The 20,256-nt window shown below is 38.6% G+C and overlaps 1 protein-coding gene across 3 annotated transcripts in view; it reads right to left on the bottom strand.

Moving 5' to 3' along the window:
* MICAL2 (microtubule associated monooxygenase, calponin and LIM domain containing 2) overlaps positions 1-20,256 on the bottom strand; it is a 441,027-nt gene that overhangs the window by 252,762 nt on the left and 168,009 nt on the right. The window contains exons 31-32 of one of the 3 annotated variants that reach the window (XM_059067905.2): positions 18,082-19,432; positions 435-550 (exon numbers count right to left, since the gene is read on the bottom strand). The exons of the other annotated variants lie outside the window; for them this stretch is intronic. Of the exons in view, the coding sequence (XP_058923888.1) occupies positions 435-550; positions 18,082-19,432 (1,467 nt within the window). The remainder of the gene's footprint in view (positions 1-434; positions 551-18,081; positions 19,433-20,256) is intronic. 3 annotated transcript variants of the gene reach the window in all.

Below are 20,256 nucleotides of genomic sequence, written 5' to 3' on the forward strand. Positions count from 1 at the left end.
ATGGTTCATTTCGTATTTCTGATTAGAATAAACATAACGTTTTCCATGCAATCTGCCTCTAGTGCTTCTTAAATGAAGCTGTGCTACCCCTAGGGAAATACACATCTGCTTGTTTTAATTTTTTCGATGGTTTGCTTGTTGGATCACCACTTTAAGAGCTGCAGTCACCAAGTGGTTTCAAGTAAATATGTCTGTTTTTTCCCCCTTCCCACTTTGAAATCTCTGAGAAAGGCAAGGTCCTAAAAGTTAAAAAATATATATAAAAAGGTAATTCTTAGGGTGTTCCAGGTAAAAAGAGCGGTTGCTGTCAGATGCAATGAAACGTGATCCTCCTAATGAAACTGCTGCAGCTGGAGCCCACACTGGGTCTGAAATCTGGATGGTAAACGGCCCCCACAAGCCAAGGCCCACTTTGGTTTGCCAAGTGTTGTTACCTTTGACCGCAAGGAAGGCTGAGGCTCGAATTCTTCATCTGCAGAGGAGGTGGTGGTGGAAGAGGTGGAAGAGGCAGTCCCTGTCACCTGCCCTCTGATGGGGACATGCTTGGGACCTGAAATGGGAACAGAAGAACTCACTGAACTCCTAGCTTCTTCTCCTGCGTCATGACCCAAAGCCACCTCTCCTTTTTCCCTGCTATATCCCCATTCTCTTCCTCCCTGCCCTCCCCTCGCTGCACCTGCCATGAGCGTGAGGCAGCAGCACCTAAGGGCAACTGAAAACTTGGCCCTCTACGTTAATTACATTTCTGGGTCTCTGCCAAGAGCTTTGCAGCTCTCTTTTCATGTGAAAAAAAAAAGGTATTATGCAGAAATCAATTAATTCCTTAAACACCATTTATATGGTGTGTTGCTAGGAATGCATTCAGAGATGAAATCTATTATTAAAATTCATGTCTGAAGTTAGCTGAGTTACCTAAATGCTTGTGTAAGGTTCGTTCTGCAGAGTAATTGAATGCAAAAAAGTCGGAGCCAGCTCTTAAACAAATCGCCCTTCTGCGGCTCACAGCATCTGGCACCCATTTTTACTACATGACATCTGCTCAGTGTAAAAGGGCTGGCGTCAGAATGTCTGGTCATAGAAAAAAAAAATCCCAAATGTAATCAGAAGCAAAAGGACTCTAAGCCTAAGGTTTTATCACATAGTCTCATGCAACATAAATATTTCATTAATTATGGCTAAACAAATGCCAATTTTATTTTCCCAACTTGCAGATATTATCACATCATCGAAGTGATGATTCAAATGCCAGGAAAGGCGGTTTAAGATAGGGAGGGCTCAACAATTCAGGGCCCACGGGAGAGCTGAAGTCGAGAGGAGATGCCAACCCCTGAACAAGAGGTAGATGGTTAGAGGCAGCAAAGTGCCTGTGTTTGCTCTGATCTCTTTGTGATCTGACTGGGGACCACGTGTGATAAAGTGTTCCAGGTGCCACAGGAGACTTTTATTCTTCTCAGCAAGAACATCTGCCCCTACACATCAACCTGATGCAGAGTTAATGATTAATATCTGGATTAACGCACCCTGAACACTGGATATCAGAACCAGCTAGGACTCCATGATAGGAGATTTACTAATCTTTACTCTGCCACGTCAGCTTCTATCTAAAGAGAAATATGTTTTGGGTGGGGAGGGAGGAGGAGAGGCAATTCCAAGCTGACTAACATTCTCTCCAGCCTGCCTTTTCTTCCCCGTAATTTTCAACTACTCACCCCAGTGGGAGAGGGCAAGTTTTAAAAATTAAGGGTAATTTTAACCTCCAGGAACACATTTACATATGCTGTTATTCAAAGCAAAATAATGCAAAACATCTATATAATAACACAGCCTCTCTGGAGAGACAGTTAACTGTTTTCCACTTTAATTTGCCAGATGGGAACACTCAGGTGAAGAGGAAATCAGGAGCTGCATAATAACGGTGGAGGCATTGTTAGTGGGGAGCTGAGACTGTTTCCCACTCCCAGCCACTAAATCACCACTGAGTACTTTAGTCACTGAGTATTCCCTTCTTAGTGTGTGAGCTTGAGGAACTAACTTCACCTCCTGAGTTTCTGGGGATCATGACGTCTAACTTGCAGAACCTTTGTAGAAGAGTAAGCATGATCAATATAAAGAGCCTAACACAGTGCCTGGTTCATTGCAGGTGCTTAAATAAATGTCATCATCATCATCAGCTGCCTCTCCCAGACAATGAAGCAGCAGCCATTCCTTCATCATCATCAGTGATCCCAATGAACAATACTGCAATATTAGTAAAACTGCCTAATCAACCGTCATTTTATGGAGGAAGTATAATAACCTAAATTTGAAATTTTTTCTAACTGTCAAAAATAAATTTAATATTTCCACTGAATTTAATTTTGAAATTGAGGAGAAAATGTTCTCAGATATAATGCATTTCTTAAACTTCTGGCAAAGTTATATAAAGTTAAATAGTTACCCCTGAATCTCTTCCCCTTTACTCTCTTGCATCATAGAACCATTCATTCTAGTTTTCTTTTCATTTGCAAGCTTAAAAAATTTGCAGCACTGTTCTACTCTGGCTATAATGGAGTGACTGATTCTGGGATTGATCTCCCACCACAAAGCACTAGAAGTCAGGATGAAATATATGAAGCAGCTGTTTCCAGACACTGGACAAGAGGCAGTACAGAACTGTGATAAAGGCGGGAACAGAGCTTACATGAGGTAAGCCCTACAATCACAGTAGCTTTCTGCCTACAGGCACTTTCCAGAACACAGTGCAGGTAGGAGGAACCTAAACGGAGCATAGCAGATTCACTGAGTTGAGAAGACAAAGGTCACCGTTTGAGTGGGCTGAGGCAGTTGGAATATGTGGGGAAGAGTACTTGAGAGGAAGGAGCTATGCAGAAAACCGACTTCAGAAATAAGCATAAAAGTCAACTTGAGTCTACTGCTTAATGATAAACTATAGATGCATAGAGAGAAATTGCATGAGGTTGGGACAACAACTGCTGCAAAGTTATAGGGTAAATAATCTCTAAAGCTTTCACAAGACTGGAAGATGTTCAAGTTTTACCCAAATAGGGTAGAGCAAATGTTGGGGGCATTAGAGTGGAGATGACAGAAGAGTCGCAGTTGAGTAACAGGGATATATATTAGTTCTAGAGTAAAGTTCGTTATAGACATAACTGAATAAGCTTAAAAACCAGCCTTGTAAGAAACAAATTGATCTGCGAGTTACTCTACTGCCTGCCAAACATTCTTTAATGCCTATATAACATTGTTTAAATGAGGAAACAAAATCTAGACACTCTAAAATGTAATATTTACAAAATCTAGCAGCCAGTAAACAGTTACTAGATATACAAAAAAGCAGGACAATGAGTCTGATAATCAAGAGAAAAATCAATCTATAAAAGCAGACTCAGAAAAGATGAAATTAGCAGACAAAGATTTAAAAAGAGTTATTCTAAATGTGCTTAAGAATTTAAAAAGAAAACATGAACAGAATAAGGACAGAAACAATAAATATTTTTAAAAGAACCAAATGGAACCTATGAAGATGAAAACTACAAAATCTGAAATGAAAATTTCACTGGATCACTTTAACAACAGACTAAATACTGCAGAGGAAAATATTCAGTGAAATTAAATAATAGCAATAAAATAAAAACTATCTAAAATGAAACAAAGAGAAATAGAGACTGAAAAAAATGAATAGAACCTCAATGACCCGTGAGACAATATCAAGTGGTCTAAAATACATGTGATTGGAGTACCAGGAGACAGAGGGAGAATGACAGGAACAGAAAATGTAGTTGACATAATATTGCTGAAAATCATGCAAATTTAATGAAAATTGTAAGTCCACAGCTTCAAGAAGCTCAAAAACCCACAAGCAGGGTTAAACACAAAGAAAATCATAGCAAGCCTCATGATGATGAAATTGCCGAAAACCAGAGATACAGATAAAATCTTAAAAGCAGACAGAGAAAAATGATACATTCCATACAGAGAAACAAAGATAAGAATGTCCATGGACATCTTGTCAGAACCTAAATATGCCAAGAGACAATAGAACATCATTAAAATGTTGAAAGAACAAAAAAATCTGTCAACTTATGATTCTATGTCCAGTGAAACGACCCATTCAAAATGAAGCAAAAGGGGCTTCCCTGGTGGTCCAGTGGGTAAGACTCCACACTCCCAATGCAGGGGACCCAGGTTTGATCCCTGGTTGGGGAACTAGATCCCGCATGCACACCGCAACTAAGAGTTCGAAGGCCACAACTAAGAAATCTGCATGCCTCAATGAAGATCCCATGTGCAGCAACTAAGACCCAGCACAGACAAAATAAATAAATAAAATAATAAATAAATAAATAAATATTAAAAAGTAATTCTCCTTACCTGCCTTGTTTTTTTAAAAAAAATGAAGCAAAAATAAAGGTTTTTGGTTTTTTTGTTTTATTGGTTTTTTTTTTTTAGGAGAAAGAAGTTAGGATAATTTGTTGTTAGTTGACATGGATATAAAAACGTTTTTAAAAGTTCTGTAGCAGAAGGAATATACCAGATGGAATGAAGAGGTTCAGAAATGGTAAATATAAAATAATTTTTCTTTGTGGTTCTTAATTTCTTTAAAAGACAATTGACTGTTTAATTTAAGATAGTGTAAAATAATAAGAAATATACCTACAGATCTTCCTCAGCTTACAATGGGGTTACATCCCGATAAACCCATCCTAATTGAAAATATTGTAAGTTGAAAACTCATTTAATACACCTAACTTACTAAATGTTTTAACTTAGCCTAGCATGCCTAAATGTGCTCAGGACACTTACATTGCCTAGAGTTGGAAAAAATTATCTAAAACAAAGCCTAATTTATAACAAAGGGTAGACTAGCTCATGTATTGATAGATTATTGAATACTACACTGAAAGTGAAAAACAGAATGGTTGTTTGAGTACAGAGTACAGGCTGTAAGTGTATCGGTTATTTACCAGCCAGGTCTCCTGGCTGACTGTGAGCTGTGGCTCTCTGGAGAGTGTGGTACCACATATTGCTTGCCTGGAAAAAGATCAAAATTCAAAATGTGAAGTATGGTTTCTAATGAAAGCATACTGCTTTTGCATTACCATAAAGTCAAAAAATTGCAAATTGAACCAGTGTAAATCACGGACTTTCTGTATTGGTCTCTGCCCTTGGCTTCTGCTAATATTTGATCTTTGACCCCAACTCCTGACAAAAAGGTCCTAAAACCCTTGGAATTTCCAAGGTGATAGGAATATCTTTTGTTCTAATGAGGTGGCTCTTGGTGGGCTTGTGGATGGGGACTGGTCACTAGAAAGACCAAGGCATGATTAGAAGCTTGAACTATCATCCCTACCCCTCCACCCTCTGAAGAGGGGAGAGGGGCTGGAAAATGAGTTAATAATCGATCATACCTATGTGATGAAGCCTCCATAAAAATCCTTAAAGTACAGGGTTTAGAGAGCTCCCAGACTAGTGAACACATCCATGTGCTGGGAGGGTGTTGCACCCCAGCTCCATGGGGACAGAAGCTCCTGTGCTTGGGACCCTTTCAGACTTCACCCTATGTATTTCTTCATCAGGCTATTCATCTGTATCCTTTATCATATCCATTATAATAAACTAGTAAGTGTAAGTAAGTGTTTCCCTGAGTTCTACACCAGACTAGCAAATTATTGAATCCAAGGAAGGAACTGGGGGAACCTCTACTTATAACCAGTTGGTTAGAAGTACAGGTGACAACCTGTAAGGATATAGAAGATTTGAGCAAACACTACTAATACATTTGACCTAATTGACTGCTATAAAACAACATCCCCAATAACTACGAATATAAATTTTTTTCAGAGTACATGGAACATTCACTAGATTGGTGATATGCCAAGCCATAAAGCAAGTATCAACAAATTTCAAAGGACTGAAGTCATACATAGTATGTCTTCTGACAACAGTGAGGTTAAGCTAGAAATCAATTAATAAAAAATATAAGTAGAACACTTCTAAATGATTAGAACTTAAGCAATACTTTCTAACAACCTATAGATTAAAGAAGAAATAAAAATAAATTTAAATTAACTGATGATAAAAAATATGGTATAACAAAATGACTAGAATGCAGCTAAAGTGATGATTAGAAGGGAATTTAGAGCTTTAAATGTATACATTATGCAAAAGAGAAAAGTTGAGAATTGATGCTCTAAGATCTACTTCAAGAAACTAGAAAAAGAACCACCAAATGAACCTAAGGAAACCAAAAAGGAAGAAAATACTCAAGATAAGAACAGATTATGAAAGACAATAAAGACAAAGCAGAAATAAAATAGAAAATTAACAAAGCAAAAATTTTCTTTTTTAAAAAGATGAATAAAATTGATAACCTCCATGAAGAATGATTGAGAAAATAGAGACAGAAAACACACCTACCAATACTGGGGATAAAAAGTCCTACAGAGTACTAAAGGAAGCTAGTAACCATAAACCATTTTATGACAATAAATTTGAAAATTTAGATTAAATGGACAAATTTATTGAAAAACACAACTTACAAAACTGACATAAGAAGAAATAGAAAATCTGAGTAGTTACATATCTAACAAAAGGAACCCTCATATACTGCTGGTGGGAATATAAATTGGTGCAGCCACAGTAGAAAACAATGTGAAGGTTCCTCAAAAAATTAAGACTATATCTACCATATGATCCAGTTATTCCACTTCTGGGTATTTATCCAAAGAGCACAAAACACTAATTTCAAAAGATATACACACTATGCTACGTTCATCACTATGCTACGTTCATAGAGATGTGGTATAGGAGAGAATACTACTCAGCCATAAAAAAGGATGACATCTTGCCATTTGTGACAACATGGATGGACCTTGAGGATTTTATGCTAAGTGAAATAAGATGGAGAAAGACAAATACATATGAGTTCACTTATATGAGGAACACAAAAATAAATAAATAAACGAACAAATCAAATCAAACCAAATAAAAACAAACATGTGGATACAGAGAACAGAGTAATGGTTACCAGAGGGAAGAGGGTACCAGAGGGAAAAATGGGTAAAGAGGGTCAACTGTATGGTGATGGATGGGAACTAAAACTTTGGTTGTGAGCACACAGTAGTGTATATGGGAGTCAAAATATAATGCTGTACATGTTAAGCGCATAATGTTATAACCAATAAAAAGAGGGCCTATAAAAATAATCTACAGCAAATAGAAAGATAAGCCTTCTGATACTGGGTTAAAAAGATAATGATCTATTTATTACCACTTCTATTTAGCACTGTATAGGAGGTCCCAGGCAGTACAAGAAAATTACATAAAAGGTGTACAAACTAGAAAGGAGGATGTCAAACCATCTTTATTTTCAGACAACGTGATTATCTGTGTAGAAAATCTCACAAAAAAGCTACTAGAATAATAAGTGATTGTAGCAAGGACAACAGAAAAAGCCAATTGCGTTTCTACATATTAACAATGAGCAACTGAAAATCAAAATTAAGAAAGCCACTCCATTTACAGTAGTAACAACAACAAACTGTGAAATTCTTAAGGGATACATTTAACAAAATATGCACAGGAACTATACACTGGAAACTAAGAAAACCTAAATAAATTAAGAGATATTCCATCTCCATGGACTGAAAGACTCAGTAGGTATCAATTTTTCCCAAATTATTTAGAGACTAAAAACAATCCCAATCAAAATTCCAGCAGGCTTATTTGGGAGAAATTGACTAGCTAAATTTAAAATATTTATGGAAACACAAAAGACCTAGAATAGCCAAAATAACTTTTTTTTTTTTTTTTTTTTTTTTTTTTTTTTGCGGTATGCGGGCCTCTCACTGTTGTGGCCTCTCCTGCTGCGGAGCACAGGCTCCGGACGCCCAGGCCCAGCGGCCATGGCTCACGGGCCCAGCCGCTCCGCGGCACGTGGGATCCCCCCGGATCAGGGCACGAACCCGTGTCCCCTGCATCGGCAGGCGGACTCTCAACCACTGCGCCACCAGGGAAGCCCAAAATAACTTTTAAGAACAAAATTTGAGGACTCCCACTACCTGTTTGCAAGACTTACTCTAAATCTCTAGTAATCAAGAGAGTATAAGGATAAACACACAGATCAATGGAACAGAGTAGAGAGTACAGAGGTAAACCCACAAGTATATAGTCAACTGATTATCTGTAAAGATGACATTGTAACACAATGGGAGAAGAAGAGACTTTTTAACAAGTGGTGCTTTAACAATTGGATATCTATGGGCAAAAAACTCTGACTTTTATTTACTATAAGAAATTAATTAGAATTGGATTATAGACTTAAGCCCAAAAGCTAAAAACTGTAAAACTTCTGAGAGAAAACATAGGAGAAAGTCTTAGTAACTTTGCGTTTAGAAAGATTGCTTAAATCTAATTCAAATTATTTAAAAAATTAATTAATTTGACTTCATCAAATTAAAAACTGCTGTTCTTTGTTTTTTTTTTAACATCTTTATTTGAGTATAACTGTTTTACAATAGTGTGTTAGTTTCTCCTTTACAACAAAGTGAATCAGTTATACATATACATATGTTCCCATATCTCTTCCCTCTTGCATCACCCTCCCTCCCACCCTCCCTATCCCACCCCTCTAGGTGGTCACAAAGCACAGAGGTGAACTCCCTGTGCTATGAGGCAGCTTCCCACTAGCTATCTAATTTACATTTGGTAGTGTGCATATGTCCCTGCCACTCTCTCACATCGTCACTGCTTACCCTTCCCCCTCCCCATATCCTCAAGTCCATGCTCTAGTAGGTCTGTATTTTATTCCCGTCCTACCACTAATCTCTTCATGACAATTTTTTTTTTCTTAGATTCCATATATATGTGTTAGCATACGGTATTTGTTTTCTCCTTCTGACTTACTTCACTCTGTATGACAGACCCCAGGTCTATCAAAACTGTTGTTCTTTGGATGATGAAAATGAAGACAAGCCACTAGCTGGGAGAAAATATTTGTAAACACATATCTGATAAAGGACTTATAACCAGAATTTTTATGAACTCTGACTAAATAGAGGGTTATAGTGTGTTCTCAGATCAGAAGACACAATATATCAAATGTCTCTGAATTAATCAATTTAAAACCGTATCATTTATAACTGCACACACAAAAATTGAATACCAGGGAATATATGTAATGAAAATTGTGCAAGACCACTACAACTACAAAACACTGGCAGAAATTGCAGAAGTCTTTAGGAATGTATCATATCCAGGGATTTGAAGACTTACTCTTATAAAGATGTTAATTTTCTCCAAATTTATCTCTGGAGTCAATGCAATACTAGTCATATGCCCAGAAAATATTTTTGTGGAAACTGATGAGTTGATTCTGTAAGTCATATGGAAATGCAAAAGGCCAAGAATATCAAACAATCTTGAAGAACAAAGTGGAGAATTTACTTCAGACTATGAAGATTTATTATAAAACCACATAATGAAAACAGTGTGATTCAGGTGCGAGGACAGACAAACCAGTAGAAATGAATAGAAGGTTCAAAAATGAACCTGCCTCGTTAATGACAAAAGTGTCACTGCAGTGAAGTGGGGGAAAGAGATGGCTTTTTAAATAAATGCTGCTGAATCAACTGGATAACAACATGGAAAAAAATAAACACTCATCCTACCTCACAGAATATACAAAAATCTATCCTACATTGGTCATAGACTTAATTATGAAAGATAAAATAATAAAGCTTCTATAACAGTGTTGTACAATAGAAATCCAACACAAGCCATGTATGTCATTTAAAATTTTCTGGTAGCCACATTAAAAAATGTAAATATAGACATATGAAATTAGTCTTAATCATATGTTTAGCTCAAATTTCAAAAATATTATCATTTCAATGTGTAATCAAATATAAAAATACTAATGAGGTCTTTTACATTATTTCATTCAAACTAAGTCTTCAGAATATGGTGCATATTTTATATTTACAGCACATCTTGTTTCTTGTTTTTTTTTTTTTTTCATATATAGCTCCTTTATTTGTAGAAAAGATTTGTAGAAAACAAGGTAAATTTTATAAAAATTACATGCGCTCCCAAAATGAAACTCATCACTGGTGATAAATAAGTGACTGAAGTAATAACCAGTTTACCTGGGATGATTTGCCAGGATGCTCAAGGGGAGATATTACTTGATACAGCCTGCTATATGCACCAAAATAATAGTTACTGACCTTTGAAATTTATGGAAAGAACCATACAAATGGTTTTCAGATATAACTTTAATTTTTGGAAGTATTTGAATGGTTTTTTAAAATTTTGAAATATTTATTTATTTATTTTTGGCTGCGTTGGGTCTTTGTTGCTGTGCGCAGGCTTTCTCTAGTTGCAGTGAGCAGGGGCTACTCTTCGTTGCGGTGCGCAGGCTTCTCATTGCGGTGGCTTTTCTGGTTATGGACCACGGGCTGTAGAGCACAGGCTTAGTAGTTGTGGTGCACGGGCTTAGCTGCTTCGCAGCATGTGGGATCTCCCCGGACCAGGGCTCAAACCCGTGTCCCCTGCATTGGCAGGGGGATTCTTAACCACTGTGCCACCAGGGAAGCCCTTGAATGGTTTTAAACATGGTCTTGAATTTGTAAACATCTACAACTTTCCCCCACAAGGACTCCCAGCCCAAGAGTAAGATGTGGCTTAACCAATCGGGAATGTCTGTGCTGTTGAAGCCCAGTGCTACTTTCCACGGAGGGGAACATCAACCCTTTTCTGGCTTGTTAGAACTTTCAAGGCCCTTATGTCTTTGATGCTGAGCATCTGGCCAGGGGCATTTTGTGAACCAGACAATGAGAGCTTCTTGGAATGAGCAAATCTTGGTTTAGACAATACATTTTCAATAATTAAAGTGAAATGTAATCCTATCAAAAGAGAAAAGTTGAGTTGAATAGAAAAATATTTTATACAGCTTCTGTTTTAAAATTTAAATCCATTAACATAAATAAAATTAAAAATTCAATTCCTTACTCACACTAGCCCTATCTCAAGTATGAAATAGTGGCTATCCTATTGGACAGTGCAATTCTAGAAGGTAACACACAACAGTATCTTTGTGACCTCAGGATGGGGAAAGATCTCATAAACATGATGCAAAAATCAACAACAATGAGGGAAAATATTGATAAATTTGGCTTTATTAAAATAAGTGCCCTTGTTTATCAAAAACACCCTTAGAGAGTGAAAAAGTAAGCAGAAGAGTGGAAGATATTTTATATATAGATATATATATCTGACAAAGGACTTATATCCAGAATCTACACATATTACAAACCAATAAGGAAAGTGCTGACTACATAATGTAAGTATGGACAAAAGACTTGAATAGAGATATCATACAAGAAAATATCTACATAACCATGTGAACAGTAGTGCAACATCATTATCAGGTAAATGCCAATTAAAACCATGAGATAACACCACATGCCTATAAAAATGGTGACATCAACAAAACAAAACAAAACTGAGACTATGGAGTGTTGGCAAGGATGTGGGTCAAGGGGAATTCTCAGTTCCTGCTGGAGGGTATATACATTGGCACAATCACTTTGGAAAACCATTTGACAGTACCTACTAAAGCAAACCAATCACGCCTAACCCCAGGGCCTAGCAATTCACTCCCAGGTATGTGCTGACAGAGATTTTCTCTTCGCCCATACTCTAGCCAAGCTCACCTGAGCCCCCTCGACTAGACCTCAACCTTGGCCCGTAGCAACAAGGCTCTCAACACAAATAGTTTAGCCCACCCACTTCTTCCTACACTGAAAGACTTAAACACTGGCAGTTTCTAACAGTTCAAGGCCACATCCCAAGGATGACCCAGTCCCCCTTAAAGTACCTGCCTGAGAAAACTCAAGACTGACAAATGAATTTACTGTTTTAGCCAACACCTGTCTATAGGCTCCTGACCACACTTTCTTAGAGCCTTTACTAAAAAGGGCTTACAACTGTCAATCCTTCTTCTATCCCTTTGAGATGTATATGTATCTCCTACCACTCAGGAGGACCAGAAAGCCAGTTCTTTCAAATGCAATCATCAGGAAGGATAGGGCCTCAGTCTCCCAGTTTCTGGGGGAGAATAGAATCCGAACTTCAATCACTGCCAGCTAACAGACCCAGCTGACCTAACCAGCATTTACACTAACCAACTGCACAGAACTTTTCACTTCCCTGACTCTACTGAGACCCCACTCACCCCTCTCCCTATTTCCTCATTCTCCCTGTCAAACACCCAGCCACCTCTGGCAAAATCAAAGCTGAGTTCGGTTCATACTGAACTCTCTTCCCTACTGTAACAATAAATTACTAATTAAACTCTGTCCTTACCACTTTAACTAGTATCTGGCTTTGTTTATCTTTGACAATACCCAACAGAAACACTATGTGTAAGGGTGCTGAAAGCAGCATTCTTCACAATAAGAACAACTGAAAACAACCTAGGGCTTCCCTGGTGGCACAGTGGTTGGAAAGTCCGCCTGCCGATGCAGGGGACACGGGTTCGTGCCCCGGTCCGGGAGGATCCCACATGCCGCAGAACGGCTGGGCCCGTGAGCCATGGCCGCTGAGCCTGCGTGTCCGGAGCCTGTGCTCCGCAAGGGGAGAGGCCACAGCAGTGAGAGGCCCACGTACCGCAAAACAAACAAACAACAACAAAAAACCAACCTAAGTGCCCAGCATCAGAATGCACCAATAAAGAGTGTCATATTCATACAAGCGAATAAAATGAGGTGGTGGAAATGAGGAAACCACTGCTACGCACATGGACATGGATCCACCCCCCTTAACGTTTAATGAAAGAAGCCAGGCACAAAAGAGCACATACTTGTATTAGTTTTCTATTGTTGTGGGAGCAGTGAACATCATAGCAGCTTACAATAGCACCTACTGATTATCTCATAGTCAGTGCAGGCCTGGCTCCACTGGGTCCTCTGCTCAGTGTCTCCCAAAGCTGCAGTCAAGGTGTCCACTGGGTTGGGGTCTCATTTGCAGCTAAGGGTTCTTTTCCAGCTCATTTAGATTGTTGGCAGAATTCAGTTCCTACTGATTGTAGAACACGGGGTCCGTTTCCTTGCTGGCTGTCAGCTGGTTGTAGCTGCTTGAGGCCTCCTGCTCATAAGTTCTCTCACTGCATGACAGGTTACTCCTTCGAGGCCAGCAGGACCATGTCTTTCTCATGCTTTCAATTTCTGACTTCGGGAAGGGCCCAGTCCTTGTTAAGGGCTCACCCGATTACGTTAGGCCTACCCATTTCCCTTTTGATGAACTCAAACTCAATTGTCTTGGAACTTAATTACATTTGCAAAACCCCATACCCTAAGCACATGAGTGAGATCCACCATATTCACATTCCACCATACTCAAGAGGACGAGAGTACACGGGGCAAGAACATGGCAGGCAGGCAGCATGGGGTCCTCTCAGAATTTTGCCTACCACAAGACTGAATGATTCAAATTTATAAAGTCAAAAAATTGCAAGAGCAATCTAAGATGACAGAAGTCAGATGGTAAGCACTTTTGTTGGGTGGCACATGTATTGGGGAAGAAGCATGAGGGAGGCTTCTGAATGCTGGTAGCGTTCTGTATCTTGATCTCCAAGGTGATTACACAAATGTGCACTTTGCAAAAATTTATCAGTTTTGTACTTGATATTTGTGTATGTACTTTATACTGCAATAAATATTTTACACAAAAATTTTAAAAAGAGGTTCTCAGGGTGCTTTGTTTAATTACATAGAGGAGCAATAATTAGCATTAAAATTGTTGGTATAAAATTGGCACTGGTAAGTGCTTGAAGTCAGTTTATGTCCCCAAGTAAAAGACTCTGAGAAGTTTATGTTTACCAATAATTTACCTGGCAAGGTGTGTTGTAAAAATGAGAAAAAATAAATTTCAGCTGGCTCTTTATTCAAGTGATCATAAATCATCTGAGGTACTTCTATTTGAATAAATTTTGAAAGTTTCTCACTCTCCGTTTCAATACTGTTTTCTCTCTCCATTGCATGGAAGTGTGCAGCAAGTTAAGTGTAAAGTGAGCTCTGTGTGTGTGTGTGTGTGTGTGTGTGTGTGTGTGTGTGTGTGTGTATTTGTGATTGGTAGGTTGGGCAAGGGCAGGGAAATACAAGGAAACTGATGGGCCTTATCTGATAGGGTAGGTAAAATCTTTACATTCTTAGGATACTGACTTAAGAACACCTCAGAAACACAAAGCTCTTCTATGCAATGGGTCCAGGCACTATTTTCAGAGCTGGTCAGCTTTAACCTAATTCCATTCTGCACTCCCATTTTGTTCCAAGCTAAGGAAGTCACACCATTTCCTAATGAATATAAATTAATGCAGCCCTCCATGAAAAATAAATCAGGAAAACACATTTACCCCAACTTATTCTAATCAGCACATACAGATGTCATATAAATATGATGTAAGTAAACTAAAGGCTAATCTCACTATGAATTTGATGCAAAAATCTTAAATAAAATATCAGCAAACAGAATAGAAAAGTATATTAAATAATAAGACACCATGACTGAGTGGTATTTATTTCAGCAACACAAGGATGGTTCAGTATCAGTGAATCCATTACATAATTCATACTATTAATTAAACTACAGGGCAAAAATCATGCAGTCATCTCAAATTGTGCTGACATTTAATAAAATTCAACATCCATTCATGATTTATAATACTTTTAATAAAACAGGACTAGATGGCTATTTTCTCAAAATATATCTGGGTCAACCCAGAAGCCAGCACCATGCTTAAATGGGAAAATATTTAATGAGATGCACTCTCATTAAAGTTCAGAATATAATATAGAAACCATTAACACTACCTTAATATTGTTCTGGAGATTGTGGAAACCAAAGAAACTAGGAAACAAAATAAGTTAGTGCTACACAACTTAAAGACAAGAGGTAAAATTATCATTATTTGTAGATGTTATGACTGTATATTTGGGGAGGACCTAGGAGAAGTCATTGAAAAGCATTTACAAGCAAAGAGAATTCAGTAAAAATGGATGGGTCAAAAATTACTATATAGAAATCAATAAATTTCATATACACAATAGTAGGAGGATAAAATGGAAAATATCTTATTTATAACAGCAACAAAAACGAACATATCTAGTAATAAACTTAACAATAAATATGCAAGATCTATATGATGTAAAGTTTAGAATATTCCAGAGGGTCACAAAAAAAGATATGGGCAAATGGAAAGGCAATTCATATCATAAGGTTGTAAATTCTCACCGAGTTAGTTTGTAAACTTAATCCCATAAAAGTACTCACAGGATTTTTGGGGTACATAGGCAAGCTAATGCTCAGTCCATATAGAATATCAAAGAAGTAAGAAGAGCCAGGAAAGTTTTGAAAGAGAAGATCAATAATGAAATACTCTTCCTACCAGATGGTAAAATACAGAATTTTAAAAATATATAAATATATAAAGGAAAATAATGAAAACAGTGTGGAACTGATACATCACAGACAACTCAACAGAATATAATAGATGGTGTGGAAATCTGTCCAAGTACAGGAATCTGATATATGATAAAGACATCATCTCACATCAGAGAAGAAAAGATGAATATTCACTAAATTATTTTAGGATAACCAAAGAGACATCTAAAAAAAGAAGGTTGGATCCATAGCTCACATTTTATACTAGGGTAATTTCTTGATATAAACATATAAATGTAAAAAAATAAGAAACTTTGTCCATAAACTTAGAAAAAGTTCCTTCTGAATTATATTGTACAAAGCCCAGAAGCCATAAAATGGAAAATTGCTACAACTATTATATAAAATTAAAATTTCATGTGGCAAAAATCACCATGAACAAAGTTAAACACAAACAAGAAGCTGGAAAAAGTATTGGTAATTTATATCATAAGAAAAAAAGCTAAGTTTCCCTTTTACAGAGTCCCTACATATTCTCAAGAAAAATACCAACAACCCAACAGAAAACTAGATAAAGACAGAAGCAACAGTTCCCAGAAAAGGAAATACAAATGGCTCTTCAAATGTATGAAAAGATACTCAATCTCTAATCAGGCTGGTAAAAATTTTTTTTAAAAGTTGGGTAGCGCACTGCAAGTGTAGAAATAGCACTCTCATACTTTGCTGCTGGGGAGGGTGAACCAGCACCACTTTGATGGAGGACAATTTGGCAATATCTATCAAAATTCTCAATTCACATGTACTTTGTTCCAGCATTTCCACTTCTAGGAATTTATCTTAGAGGTAAATTCACACATATGCCAAATGGCCTGAGTTCTTCATTATTGTAGCACTGTTTGCAATAATAAAATTTTGAAATACTTAAGCTTTCCATCACAGGGCACTGACTGGCTACATAAATTATGGTACATCTACACAATGGAATACCATGGAGCTATGAAATGAAGGAGAAAGTTCTTTATGTACTAATACAGAATGATCTCCAAAATAAAATTAAAAGTTCAAAGTATGTACAATATGCTAGCATGCTATTATTTGTTCAAAAAAGAAAGAATATGATATGTAAATTTTCTCATATATTCATAAATTTTGTCTGGAACAATGCCCAAGAACCTGATAATAGTATCTGTCACCAGGGATAGGACCTGGACGGCTCAGGGACAGATAGGGACAGGGATGGGAGATAGGACTATTCATTTTGTGCCTTTTGTACCCTTTTATTTTGAGCCATGTGAATGTATTATCTATCAAAAAATGCACAGCATGATTAAGCTTTATGATGTAATAAAAAGGGTGTAGTTATACTCCAGCCTGTCCATGCTTATCCTGAATTGGCTGAAAATAAAGTCTCTTGTTAATCTGTATAGCTTTTTGATTAAAGCACCAAAAGAGAGAAATAAGTTTTTGCTTGAAAATGAAAGTTAAATTTTTTTAAAGTTTAAAGAAATAAAGAAAAAGTTCTCAACAATAGGGATGGTAGAATCAGTTTGTTTAAACCAATCAAATAGCAACCACAAAAAAGAAATTATGTAATTGTTTACACTGTCTCTAAGGATATGAGAGATTATGTTACTTTTTAAAAATATTTCCTTATTGTTGAATTATTCTGATCTGTTGATATATTAATTTTATAATTTGAAAAATTATAATCAGATTTAAATATAAAAAAGCCTTAGGTCCCATTGGTAGCCAAATACACATAAATGTGTTTAAGCTAGTAATAAAAAAATACAAGTTTAAAAGAGACACCATTTTCTTGACTAGTAAAATAGCAACACTGAAAAAATATGACACTTAATGCAGGTAACAGTGTGGTGAAAAGGGTACTCTCATTAATGGTGAAATATAAACTGGTACCTTCCCCTTGTTTTAATTGAAATTTACAACACACAGTTGTAAGAAATAACACAGAAAGAACCTATATAGTCTTTACCCGTACAATTCTCTTTTAAAAAACAATTTGTCAGTATCAGTTAAGAATCTTAAAAAACTCACACTTTTCAACTAGTAATTCCATTTCTTAGAACCTATCCTAAAAAAATATAATTCAAAGGAGAGAAAAAGCTATATGCATAAAAATGGTCATTCAATACCATATATAAAATATAAATATATTCATATATATATGTATTAAATGATAAGAAAATAGTTCATTAAATAATAACATAAACACTAGACAGAATATTCTACAGCCATTATATCACATTTATGTAGACTATGAGGTAATTGGCTTAATACTTATGATATAATGTTGATTTAAAAGATAAAATTTTATGTGTAATAGTGAAAAATATTCATATGGTCAATGAGTGGGAAAGTAGCGGAATTATGGTTGATTCTTTGTCTCTTCCAAAACTTCCTAGAACGTAATTTCAAATTTAATATTTTCATATTTTTTTCAAATTTTCTAAATTCAAGTTTTCCATACTCAAATAAAGATGTTAAAATAATTCAAGTTTTCCTACTTTTGTCAGAATTTTAATTTGAGAAGCAAAAAGAGATGAAAGATGCCTGCTTGTTAATCTAATAACTAATTGCCCGGCATGAACGCTAGACTTTTGTTAGGGAAGAGCCACTTACTTGCATCTTTCTCTGGAGAAGGAGGAGGGACCCCCTGCCCCAGACGGGTGCCATTGACCAGCTGCACCAGCTTCTCTGGGGGCTGGGCATTGCCCATGGGCAGCACCTTCCCCTTGGGGCTCCTGAAGAGGTCTTGCAGGTTCTTTCTTGGTCTGGATTCTTGGAGGAAACTCTCAAAAGATTTGTCTCTGAGTTTGAGGGAGGAAAAGAGTGAGGTCTTTTTCTTGGGATCCCTGGAAGCATCTGGGATGGTCTCTTGCAAACTCACTTTCTCCAGGAGGGTGGGGACATCTTCGATCTTGCTGCAGGGTGGGGACACGAGTGCAGGAACCGTCTTGGATGACTGGTTGGGCAAACTGTGGGTGCGGAGGGCAGGGTCAGGAGGGCTCGGGGCTGAGGGCTGGGCAGCCCTGACGGCTGGGGGGCCCAGGGAGAAGAAGGCTGAGGCCCTGCTCGTTATGTCTCTCTTGGGGGATGGCTGGTCCCAGTCTTTACTGGAGCTGCTTTTCCGAAGGCTGAATGAGCGAGTGCGAGCATGGGGTGGGCTGGTGGGCAAAGTCTTTGACTCTGGCTTGGCCCAGGCCTTTCTCCCACTGTCGGAATTGGGGAGGAGCGGCTCCAGGGACCTCCGGATGGCGTTGGCTATGAGCCGCAGCGGGGACTTGGGTGGGGCCACGCTTTGCTCCCTGGGAGTCCGTTCACCTGGGGTCCCCATCTTCTTCTGAGCCTCTCTCTGGGCTGGTAAGGTCTCTCTCACTGCCCGAGGGAGCAGCAAGGGGCGGACTGGTTTCAGCACACCTCCTCCTCGGCCATTCTCGGTGTTTTTCTGGGAAAGTCGTACCCTGGCTTCCAGGCGCAAGCTCTCAGGGTTGGAGTCATTCCAATCTAGCAACCTAGTCTTCTGCTCCCGAGTGAGAACCAGCTTCTTTAAGCCCGACTTCTTCTCCTCTGCCCGCTCTGACCTACCCTCTTCTCCCCTCCTGGGTCTGGTACTCCCTTCTCCAGGGTCCTCTCCAGCCCTGGGAGACAGCTGTTGGTCTGGTGAGCACCTGTCCTTCCCTCCAATGGGGTGTGGGTCTCTGTGGATGCTTCTGGTACCCACAGGAGGGGCCTCTGCTTCCTGACTCCCATCAGAAGCCATCTCGGCAGGGCCGGGTGGCCTCGAGCTTTTGAGGCCATCTCCATCAAGCCTCACCGGACAGTATTCTGTCTGCTCCAGCACCTGGCCATGAGGGATATGCAGGGGGATTTCCTTGGGTGATTCTTGGGTTCTGGCTTGCCTCAGAAAGATTGGGGTGGAAGGACTGAAATGATCTCTCGAAACCTGAGAAGGAGGGTTGCAAACTGTCACCTGGAAGGGATGGGCAAAAAATAGCGGTGATTTTTAGAAGTTTCCAGCATTTATATGAGGAACGCACATCTCAGTCTATAGCCCCCTCCCTTCCTCTCTCCAGATCTCAGATACCCAAAGTCAAAAAGAATGCTGCCTAGGATGATTTCAGAGGGCCACTCTTCCTTCTAAGTGGCTGCCTAGGGAAGGGCTGGAATTGGCCCAGAGCCCCCATATCACTAACCAAAGTCTTTCCTGGGCCTTAGATTAGGTGGGTAGGAAGCCAGAAAGGAAAGCAAAGTCACTGACAAGCTCCTGGGCCAGTGAGGGGAGGGCTGGCCTGGTCCCTGTGGGTGGCCAGGCACATAAGGAAGCTCAGCCATGGTCCCTACTAAAGGGCACATTCCACGCATACGTATGTTCCTCCAACAACCAAGAAACCAAACCTTCTCCTTTGGAGACCATTAAGGTAAGGAGAGACAGCTACCCTTCTGGCTTGGAGCTGTGGTGGCAGGATAGCCTTTAGGATCTTCCAATGACCCTTCAAAACCTGAATCATGCCTCTCACCACTGAGAAAGCATCCATTTCTAGCATGCAGAAGCTTGGCCCTTGGCAAAGGGAGAATATAGAAGACTTGAGAAGGAGTGACTGTGCCCTGCCAAGAGCTCTGGTCATGGGAGCTTCACAAGAGTATGTACTTTTCTGTCTTAGATATTCTACTTCCCAGAGCCTAGAACAAGGTCTGGCAGGTGACAGAGGCTTGATAAACCCATATTGAAGGAAAGAGTCCAACCATGACTGTCTCGGTGATGCCATTTTCTATTCAAGGGGGATGTTGCTTCCA

The sequence above is a fragment of the Kogia breviceps genome, chromosome 7 (assembly GCF_026419965.1).
Source record: "Kogia breviceps isolate mKogBre1 chromosome 7, mKogBre1 haplotype 1, whole genome shotgun sequence".
NCBI classification, from domain to species: domain Eukaryota; kingdom Metazoa; phylum Chordata; class Mammalia; order Artiodactyla; family Physeteridae; genus Kogia; species Kogia breviceps.